Below are 11,423 nucleotides of genomic sequence, written 5' to 3' on the forward strand. Positions count from 1 at the left end.
TTTTTGACTTTAAAAATGTTTTTTGACGATATTAAGAATTTTTAAATTTTTCTAACAAACATAACACTTGGTGTAAAACACAAACTATGCCCATGAGCTCCCTGATGGCATACAAATGTGACTAGTTGAGTTGCAGTCGCCACGAAGCCTGCTGTTTGAAAGCCATATAACAAAACTAAGATGACAACCCTGATCCAGCATGGGCCTCCAGTCATCTCCTCGGCATTCAAAGATGACATTCCAGTGATGAAAGTTGTCAGCACGTATGTCTTCTGCCTGGCTAGCGAATACGTGGACACGTCTTACTGATTTTACTTGCATTCTTTTTGCATTAACTCATCAGAACTCAATTATCATGAAATTAAAAACAGGAAATAGTTCTCAGTGAAACAAAAGCATCCAGTGTGTTTAACTCTGTGCTGTATTTCAGGAGACCCACATTGTATAAGTGACAAAGCATTTATTACCCAGTTTATTGTGGTATTACAGAGTGGAGAGCGCTAAATAATCAATCAGTTAATGGTCTGTATGGCAGTTTGAGCACATCACATCCATTGTGCTTATGCTGGTAGAGAGATGAGCTGATAGCTGCCGTGTACGTTGCATGTTTATTCAGTCTAATGTCCTAAACTGAGCCTGACAAAAACCCAGTGAAAAATGCAGCTCTAGCATTGGCAGTTTCAAAGTTGCTAAAATAGTTTAGACTTCAGGAAGCCTTGTGTTTCCAAAGAAAAGAAGGGCAATTACCTTTTAAATTATTTCCTATGTATGCCCTTCCTTTAACCAGCTTTTAAATTGTAGGATTTAAAGGGCAAAAATAGTTCCCTGGTTCTGGTTTTATATTTGTGCATTAGTTCTATTGTTATTATTATTATTACTATTATTATTATTATTATTTTCATGAAGTGTCTTCAGTTTGTTAAGTGGTTTTGTCATCATGTGTTTGTCCCATCGCTTGGCTGTTGCTCATTAGGAAATTTGGCAGTCTTCTTCAAACCACAGGGTGAACGGGCTTAGGTTTGTTATAGAAAATAAATGTGAATAAACTTATAATGTTGTTTTTATGAGAATGTCCTGAAACTTCACGTTTTCAGTGAAAAACAGAAAAAGTAAAATGCCCTTAAAATCAGATCTTTTGCAAAGAGATCTTTATTAGACGATAGTAAGTAGTAGGATCCTTGTGTAGATAGGTTAAAATGTTTATGGTCTTAGGGCGGAATTTTTATAGGCTATTTTACTGGCATGTTTCTGTTGGTGTAAGCTCTTACTCATACTTTCTCTTTCTTTTTCCTAGGAGGTAAAAGCACTGATTATGCTAACTTTTACCAAGGTTTGTGGGATTGTACAGGAGCTCTTTCTGATGAGCTGTCCTTTAAGCGTGGTGATGTGATTTACATTCTCAGCAAGGTAAGACTGTACCTCAAAGTGACAACAGTAAAAGGGAAACTTGCAACCTGATCTTTATGCACTTGGATTTACAACACCAGGGAAAAATGCCATTTGGAATTCTTCTAGGTCCTTGTTAACAATTGGGAGTTCACAATAATTAATTATTTTGTCAAGTAGAATATAATCAAATTTTAAACACAATCAGATAACAGGATTCAACTTACAGTGTGTTTACCTATCACTTCAGTCCCTGGCTCACATCCACCCACTGCCTTCTCCAGAAACAATATACTTATGTGAAAGTTAACATTGTAAGGTATTAGGTTATTTATTATGTTTTTCTTTCCTCTTCCTTTTTATTCTTCTGTGTGCTTATTCTGATTTTGTCTGCCATTCACTACTGGAAACACTATGTTTATAGAACAAGTTTTCATCTTTATGTAAACACATTGGGTGTTCCGACAATTTAAAAGCAATGCTTTTCTTTCAGACAGGTTTAGGTAGTTCTTAAAAAGTTTAACACTGTATTTCTAAACATAGTGCCAAGGTGTATTGCTGTAAACTCATCTTTATATACATAACAATCTTTGTTTCTGCTTTTTAAGATACTGAATAATCAGATCTAAAACTCATTTTATGCTTCTAAAAATGAGCACTCTTAATTTTTATATTTTAAAGTCACCTACTACAAGATGGGCATTAAAAAATTCCCTCTACAAAGGATTACAATTAAAATTTAAGTTTTACAATATAAATATACAATATATTTTACATCTTAAATGTAAATAGAGAGATATTAAATAAGTTTTAAGTTTATCAGTTTTAGTTTTTTTAAGAAAGATTTTTAAGCTTTTAAGGGAGATAAAATAACTTGTTAAATCAGAAGGTAATTTGGGAATGCTAAATTTTAAGTTAGGTGACTCCTGCATAAATGACAGACAGTCATAGAACGTGAGTATGAACAAAGATCATTTATTCTTGGTTTTACAAATAAGAGAACTTAGATCAAAAACAGTGTCAAACTCCTCAACTACTGCTTCTCCCTCTATTTTCTTTCCCTCCCTCTCTCCTCCATTCTTCCTTTTAATTTGAAACCATCATAAAGCACTTACTATGTGCCAGGACCCCTTCTAGAGATCAGGAATCCAAAGAGGCTAAGATAGACTCACTTGCAGATTTTTGGTGAAAGAGATACTCATTAATAAGCAAATACAGACAGCTGCTAATAACTACCAGTTAAGATTCCCCAAAGCTAAGGCTTCTCATTTCTCTTACTCAGTATAATTGCCCAAATTATAGAACCTACAAGTAATCACATTCAAATGACAACTCTTTTCCTGTTTTCTTTTTTTTTTTCCTCTTAATTTGCATTGCTGGCAATGGAATTCAGGACCTTTTGCATGCAAAGCAGCTCTCTTCTGAGTTACATCCCCTACCCTTTAAAAATGTCAAGGCTTGCTGCATTTGCCTAGACTGACCTCAAATTTATGAACCTTGAGCCTCATCCTCCCTAGTACTGGGATTATGGGCATGTACCAACACACCTGGCTCCACCAGCCAACTCTTGATTAAGTCTGTCAGTGAGCATTTAATTTCCCTGAATTAAGAAAACAGCTTTAAAAATAATTATTTAATATAGAAATAATAATTAGTTAATATAGAAATAAAACTGATTCATTTCAGCATCTTTGGAATCATTCTTAAATTTACGTACGTCACAGGTTCTTTAACCAGTATAGTTAAGCATGGTTAGCTCCCACCTAGAATTTCAGATCACAGGTATAAATATGAAACTTATAAAGCCCATGTAGGGTGTATTCTTAAAAACTTTCTTTATGAAAGAACGTGTCTGCAGTTGGAAGCTTCTGTGGAGCACCCACCTCCAAATAAGCAAAGTTCCCAGAGGCTTGCTTATCCTCACAAGAGTCTCAGAAAATTGCTTTCTGTTAGCAGGAAGTTAAAAGTTTAATTGTAGGATATATACTATATTTCTAACATATTGGAGTTGCAGTTTGTGTTCTCTCAAATCTGTTTTGTGGAGATTGTCACTTTGTGAAGCCTGATCAAGAATTAAGGTTAGAGGTCATCTTGTTTATGAGAAATATTTACTTCTACCTAAAGATTTTAAATGTTATTACTTAGGAGAAAGACAATCCTAAATAGCTGTCATCCTTTCACAAGGCTCCAAGTTCCATTACCATCATTCTGGCAGGGTCCTTTTGGAAGATGAGTATGTTACCTGGGACTCATTTTGGTTTTTGGAAGAAAAGCCAAGAAAGAAGCCCAGGACTTTCTAGAATTAACTGGATGAGACTTGGTGAAGAAAAAAGGAATGGGCACTTTGCTCTCCTTGATAGATTTAAACATTTTTCCAGCCCTAGATGGTATATTGGCAGTTGAAAATCTGCCTGCTTTGGAGTTGAGCATATTTGTAAAGACTTATTTCCCCATCTTGGTTTGGGCAAGTTCAGATAGGAATCTGGAGAATCTCGAATAACTTTTTATTGGTGTGGCCTTCCAGTTTTAACAAAACTCGAGCAAACAGACCATAAGTTAATACCATAAATTTTTATAATATGTGATGACTGCAGTTTTGAATGCTTGGTAACATAAATTAAGAACTCAAGGCTCATAGTAGCAGAGAGCTATAAATTGCTCAAAAGGGCTTGTTTCAAGATCAAGATAGGGCCAGTGTTATGCACTTTTAACACTGCAACCTGCATAGAAATCACTGTGTTAAAGACCTTGAAGTTTGTTTAATGTTTCTTAGATATATTTAGATTTCCTGGTGATGGGATGAAATTTTACCATTTTCATTTATTTTTTTACACCATCTAGTGGCTCAGAATGAGTGGTGCAGGTAATTGCTGCTAATGTGTGCAATCAAAATGGTGTCATTAATTCAACTTTGAATCTTGCTATGGGTTATTACATTCCCATCTCATGTCAATAAAGTATTAGCATTAATCATGAAAAATTTTGTTCATCATTTTGAATTAAGTGTAGAAATTATGTATAAGAATATATCTTAAAGAATATAGCATAATATTTGTGGAGACATAAAGTGTGTACTTTGTAAAGAAATTAATGCCATGACTTTTCTAATAACTAAAACCATTTAAAAATTTTAAAGAAGTTCAACTTGCTCTTAGTAATTAACTTATTTTTCATTTGAGATATTAAATTATCACTGATTTACTTTCTACAAGTTTGTTCTGAACACATTTTAAAAAGCAACACATAATAATTTAAGAAAAGATGAAATCTTTCAATATAAATAAACATTGAGACAAATCAAGAAATAAAATGGCATGCATTATAATGAAAAGACTTTTAATTTTGTAAATGTAATGGTAGAAAAATATTTAACTAGTTTGGAGATTATTAAACTGTCTTCATTAAAAATCACTATGAGGCATCATTCAAGGGTAGAAGGCTTGTCCATATAAGGCCCTGGGTTCAATCCCTTGTTTCGCTAAAAAGCAAGATAAATAAAAAATTAAAATCACTGTGGAAATACAGTTTTATTTTAATATTCTGCCTTCTGCTTCTTTGCAAGGAATCCTTGATGGGGTGTCAGCTGTGCTTGGTCAGTTTGGGGGTGATTTATTTATTGTAAGCCTCTTTGGAGAGTTTTACAAATCTTAGCCTCCCTGTTGGTTGTTTTTTTTTTTTTTTTTGCCAATGAAAATCATATGTTGCAATAAAGAAAGAAGAGCTGGCAGACACCCTGCCCTACCCCCTTCCTTTTTTTTTTTTTCTCTTAACATTTTCCAATTAACAGCTGCCATGTGACTCCCTCCACTCCCCTCAGCTAGTCCCTCCTTCAAAGTGTCTGGCATTTTCTTAGTTTTAACCTTTGAACCTCACTAATAATAAATCTAAGTACTGCTTGCCTAAAAGGCGAGCCAGAAACTTTTTGCTTTACAGTTCTTTTCATGTAGGGCTGCTGATGTTTTTTTATGTGTTAAAATAAATGCTTCAGTAGTTCAATGGAGATTTGGAAATCTTCTTTTCTTTTAAATCCTTTTTTGTTTCATCAGTTCCTATGCAGAGTGGAAGAAAGCAGAATTTGTGATTTTGAGGACAGCTGCATTGTTAATGAATTCATTCTGAAATACAGGGCTTGGTTTCAGATTTTCTTGGTGAGGGGAAAAGTCATATTGAGGCAGAAAAACCTTGAAATTTTTTAATTTTTTTCAGAAATTGGGTTACTTAAAAATCATGCTAAATTCTCTTATTAGTTTGCATCTCTCAAACCATGAACATAAAATAAGATCTTTCTGGAAACATTTTTGTGGACTTTTGTCATTTCAGTAGCAAGAACTAGATCATATAGCAGCAGGCAATGTCTGTGGCCCACATTCTCTTTGGTTATTTTATTCTGTCTTGCTGTTCTGGATTTATATCTTCTGCTAATTTATCTTTCAATCTGTACTTGTTGGTAAATTACTAACTGCATTCTTATCCTTACTTTCAAAGCTATAAATTAGAGATGATACAGATAGTCTGTACTTCAGCACAAAGAGGTTTGCTGCTTTGTCTGATATTAAAAGAAAAATCAGAGAATAGAATTCTGAAATATTTTATCTGGTCTGGGGCATATATGACTTCAACTTTGCAAACTTTTGAAAAATATTTCATGAAGACAAAAATGCAGGTGAAGATGGTGGTCACTAATATACAATAGAAGATATTTCTGGGTCCTCAAAACCTTACCCTCACCTCTATTAACTGAGATTTCAAACACTTCTTTCTTTATTTTATTTTAGTGCTGGTCCTAGGGCTTGCACTCAGGCCCTGGGCACTGTATCTTAGCTTTTCTAATCCAGGCTGGGGTTCTACCACTTGAAGCACAGCTCCATTTCCAGCTTTTTTGGTGATTAATTGGAGTTAAGTGTCTCATGGACTTGCCTACCTGGGCTGGCTTCAAATGGTACTCCTCAGAGATCAGCTTCCTGACTTGCTAGGATTATAGGCAGCCTGCTAATACTTCCTTTTATATCTGTTTGATGGACTTTTTCCAGTGATTGGTGACTTGTGACTATTAACCATTTGCTTCTCATTATGAGAATATGAAGAAATACAGTGGTTGGAATATGAGCTCACTATGTTTTTTGTTTGTTTTTGCTTCACATTTATGGAAAGAAATGAAACCAAAACTTGCTGATCTCTTAACAGTAGAGGAAAATGCAAAGTTTCTATCTTAGTTTTTCATTTGTGAAATATGACCTAAGGTGCCACAAATAGCACGGCCAATTGGTGGCAAGTAACTAGGACATATCAATGTGGGACATGCACAGAGTGTTACTGTACTTTGGAGAGCCTTTTGAGAAGGAATATCTGTTCTTGTGGTTGGCTTTTTTTCTATTTGACACCATGTTGTTTCCCACATTGTCACTGTGATGTTGGGGCCTTGGGTACAGTGGAAACATTAAGTAAGTGACCTCCTACATAGCTGTGAAAACCAGCCATGGACACAGCACCAGTCAGAACACAATCTAGTTCCACTCACAGGCCTCTTCTTGGCTGTTTGCAAACAGCATACTCAAGTACTTCCCTGTTTCCTTTTACATGAAATAGAGGAACCTTCCAGAAGGAGGTGGCAGGAAGGAGAAAGGGGAAGATGCCAGTAAGGCAGGCAGCTGGTCCAGCCACTGAAGTGGCTTGAGAGGTAGAAGATGAAGCAAAACATAGTGTCACAGGGGGGCCAGCTGAGCAGAGGTTGTATAGAAGAGCTACTTTGGGGAGGAATCAGGTTACATGACCTTGTGGCTTTAAATCAGCATGTAATAATCAAGCATTTGCAGAAGAAACAGCAGCTTAAAAAGAAGCACTATACTAATATATTTCTTTAAGTCTAAAATTGAATGAACCCTCAAAAATCAGGAACACCCTCGATTTACATATCACACTTTGCTTTTACTCTTCTATGTTGTCTCTTTCCTGCTCTCTATAACAAAGCTAGGTATTCCAGGCAAGTTATTAGACATGAATGAGTGGAGATAAATAGACTACTGATTAAGTCTTAGAGTAAATGTTTAACAAATTACTGACAAGTGATGCGTGTTTATTATTGACTGTTTAGCTGTAAAGCAGCAACTAGAAAAGTTCTAAGAAAACATTCTATTTCTCTAATACTTGTTTTTGGAAGATCAGGTTCCCTTTTGGAGAGCAGGATGGAGATCCATTCAAGACAACCAGATTGTCAGATAGATACTGCATCCCAGAGTGCCCTAGTGTTATCTCAATTTGACTCTATCAATTAGTGGACAAGGAGCGAGGTCAAAGAAAATATATTTTCAGTACTTGCAAGTCCAGTTCTGGGCTTAATGATTTGTTTTCATCTATATCATATAGTAACCCTATGAAGCATTTATAGTGTTTAAGTTTTATGGACTAGAAACTGATCTTAAGTAAGATTATTATTGTAAGCACTGTTTCTGGGAATCAGTAGAGATTTGGCACTAAAACCTTTTCTTTTCTTTGTGCCTTGCTTTACTCATCTGGGCCATGATTAGAACTTCAACTCCCCCCCCCCCCCATCAAGTTAATTGTAATTATCACACCCTAATTCTAAACAATGTAGATGGTCAAAATTATTCCATTTTTAAACCAATAGATATTTAGTGAATATTTATGCAGAACACTATTCAGGTCAAAATCAGTCCAAAGAAGCGACAAACTAAATTGGCTTTCTTTCATTGATTTCTGCAGGTGAGTTGTAGAGACAGCCACTCATGAAATAGAAAACCGTAATAGATTATGAGCTATAAAACGTACAGTTGGAATGCCCAGAAGAGAAGATCACCAAATTTTTCTAACCATAGTTATTTATAAGGAAGTACAACTTGAATTAGAACTTTATATGTGAGTAGAGGTTATTCATTCAACAGATATTTAATTCTTACAATGTGAAGGGATGGAGAGTCCTCTCTCAGTGAGAGGGTAGACCCATCGACAATCCAGATCCTTTCTCTTTCCCCTCTCTTGAGAATGGAAGCAGCTAGAGAAAGGCTATAGAAACCAAATCAAACTGACCTTTCCAGCCAAATTTTCCTGCTTCATCTTATGCTACTTTCTCCATGTCTTCCTCTGGACCTTTGATGTTAACCATACACTCTCAACTTGTTCTTTTATCTTCCAGGCCTTTGTACATGCTCTGCATTGCTCTCTTCATTATACTGTCACAGTTTCAGCCCACCTGTTGTTTTCTATATACAAAGAGCCTCTAAGTTCTTACTGAAGCAAGAATTACTGGCTTCTCTGTTTATTCATTTCTTCTCTCATACAATATTTTTAATATTATGATTCATTCTCTGTGTCTCTTTTTTCTTCCCTCTGAACTTATTAGACACTGTATTAAATAATTTTGTACTAATATTTAATATTATGAGAAGTGTTGAATATACATTTACTAAAATATAGTTAAAATAGGTCATAATCATAACATCTTAAAAGAATGACAGGGTCACAAGTTAGGGAAACTTTAGTACTATCTTTTTACTTTATATATTCTATTTAAGACCTAAAAGGCATCAGGGTCTCTGCAGCAGCACTTTCAACTGAGCCGTGAGTTTTTGACAGCCAAATCATAAAAGTTAGAGATAGGGAACTAATAGTTACTTTTAAAAAAGTGTGTGTGTGTGTGTGTGTGTGTGTGTGTGTGTGTGTGTGTGTGTGTGTGTGTGTGTGTGTGTGTGTGTGCCCGTGCACACCCATGCACCAGCTCACCAGGGCCTGGGCACTATCTCTGACCTTTTGTGCTCAAGGCTAGCGCTCTATCACTTGAACCACAGCTTCCTTTCCAGCATGGACTTCCTTGTCTGAGCTTCCTTCCATCTCAGCCTCCTGAGTAGCTAGGTTTACAGGCATGGACCACCAGAGCCTGGCAACTAATGATTCCTTTTAATCATAAAGGAGAGCTCTTGGCTTTTCCCAGCACTGGTTACTTTTAAAATATATGTTCATTCATGAATTTCTGGAATCTGTACTGATTCTCTAGCCACAACTTTTTTTTCTAATAAATGCAAGAATACATCAAAAATTATAGTAATTGTAACAATTTTGTTAAGGTAATTCTGTGAGGGTCCAAACATATAATAATTAGGCTTACTGATTTATTTAAGTATGTAACTAGGTTGTGATAGTCTCAATGAAGAATATAAATATTTTTTAAAAATCATCTATAAATGCCAGGCACCAGTGGCTCACGACTATAATCCTAGCTACTCAAGAGGCTGAGACCTGAGGATCACGGTTCAAAGCCAGCCGGCCAGGAAAGTTCATGAAATTCTTATCTCCAATAAACCACTAGAAAACCGGAAGTGAAACTGTGGCTCAAATGGTAGAGCACTAGCCTTGAACTGAAGAGCTGAGGGACAGTGCTCAGGCCCAGAGTCCAAGCCTCACTACCTACCAAAAAAAAAAACCAATCATCTATAAAAAGCCAGGGGGTTATCCAAGGTTGTCTGCCTTGTTCACAACAGAGCTAGAATGAGGCTGTGAGGCTGCTGAGAAGATAATTTTACAAACAGCAAGAAGCAGCTGAAAACCCAGCAGATGTTCCATTATAAGTACTGCACTGTTTGTCCTCACAGGGGTCTGTCTGAACCTGCTCATTGTTTACAAAGAGTTCAGCTGAATGCATTTCTTCTGAGAACTGGAACTACTTGGTTCCAGTTCCAAAGGGGAGAGAGATCTTTCTTTCTGCACATGGAATTTCAGTTCCTGTATTGCATCGGAGAACATATGGCCAGCAGCCTTCTAGCATAGGAATCACACACACTGCACAACTAAGCTTACATGCATAATGTGCTTCAGAGAAAACTTTCAATTCTTACTTCTTCAAAGAGATCTAATATATACAAAGGAAAAATTATTTCTGTGGGGAAGTGACATCTCCTGAAGAAATTAGGCAACTGGTACCCTATCCAAAATTGAAGATGTAATCTTCTTCATCTGTCCCTGCTTACTGTTAAATACCTTTTACACATCTTGTGCCATGGGGCATTACAGATTAACAGAGCCTTTTCTCTGATCTTACTGAGCTTATATTTTCTCTTAGTTAAAGGAATAAAACTTGTATACTTAAGACCCATGGAAGAATAAAAGTTCAGCTTGAAATGAAATGCTAGTATGTGACTTGAGTTGGGTCATAGTTGTTGGACAGGATTTGGCTGAGGAAGACATGCCTAGCAGGGGGACAGCACGTACTGAGGTAGACAGTGGACTGTGTGGAATATAAAGTAATGGGAGGATGTTGCTAGCAGGATAAGAACAAGCCAAGCAGAGGGCTTGTAGTTACTGTGGTGGGCAGCTAGCTGGAGTAGTGGAGCCGAGGGGGTAAACTGCTTAAGACAGTTTCTGGGAAAATCAGTGGCAAAGGTGCCATTTGTCATCTTGGGCAAGGTGCTGAAGGCCTGAACTAGAGTGGCAGCATTTGGAATATGATGCAATGAATGAACCCACAAACAGTAACAGAGCAATGAAGTGGTAGGTAAAATACACTGAGTTCCAAAGGCCATCCTCTTCTGAGCAAGACTTGTTCTTTTTTTTGCCTAGCATTAGCAACAGTTCATTAGTCTGAATATCTAGTTTTTGCTCTGTGGTATTGTAACTGCTGACTGTGTAAAAAATTGAGTGAAATGTGTCTTGACCTTGATATATAAACTGAAATTTTTTCTGAGAATTTAAATGTTATTATAGGCTTTCTCTTTCTGAGTGTCTCTTGCTTTGAAAATAAAATATACAGAAAGAAAAATAAGAATTCTTAGAATTAGAGGGACTCAGTTATACCTCTCTAGTAAATACTAAGGTCATGAAGTTGATTTCTGTAAGCATTTAGGAAACTCAGTGTCTGCAGGCAGGCTTCTGAATTCATGGAGGATCTCATTTAACTCTTAAACTAAGAGTCAAGTGGTTAGTGGATAATGTTAACAGTAAAGCACCAAGAGTCCCTGTTGGGCAAGTTTAAGGGAATCTTTTGAAATGATGAGTTTTATAAAGTTTCTAATCAGAAAAGCAAAAAGAAA

At 36.2% G+C, this 11,423-nt stretch overlaps 1 protein-coding gene across 1 annotated transcript in view; it reads left to right on the forward strand.

Moving 5' to 3' along the window:
* The window catches only part of Skap2 (src kinase associated phosphoprotein 2), a 177,291-nt gene that overhangs the window by 156,130 nt on the left and 9,738 nt on the right, over positions 1-11,423 (forward strand). Inside the window, exon 11 of the mRNA XM_069996054.1 lies at positions 1,295-1,407. Coding sequence (XP_069852155.1) covers positions 1,295-1,407 — 113 coding nt within the window. The remainder of the gene's footprint in view (positions 1-1,294; positions 1,408-11,423) is intronic.

The sequence above is a fragment of the Dipodomys merriami genome, unplaced genomic scaffold, assembly GCF_024711535.1.
Source record: "Dipodomys merriami isolate MVZ:Mamm:240054 unplaced genomic scaffold, mDipMer1.0.p SCAF_5, whole genome shotgun sequence".
Classification (NCBI taxonomy): domain Eukaryota; kingdom Metazoa; phylum Chordata; class Mammalia; order Rodentia; family Heteromyidae; genus Dipodomys; species Dipodomys merriami.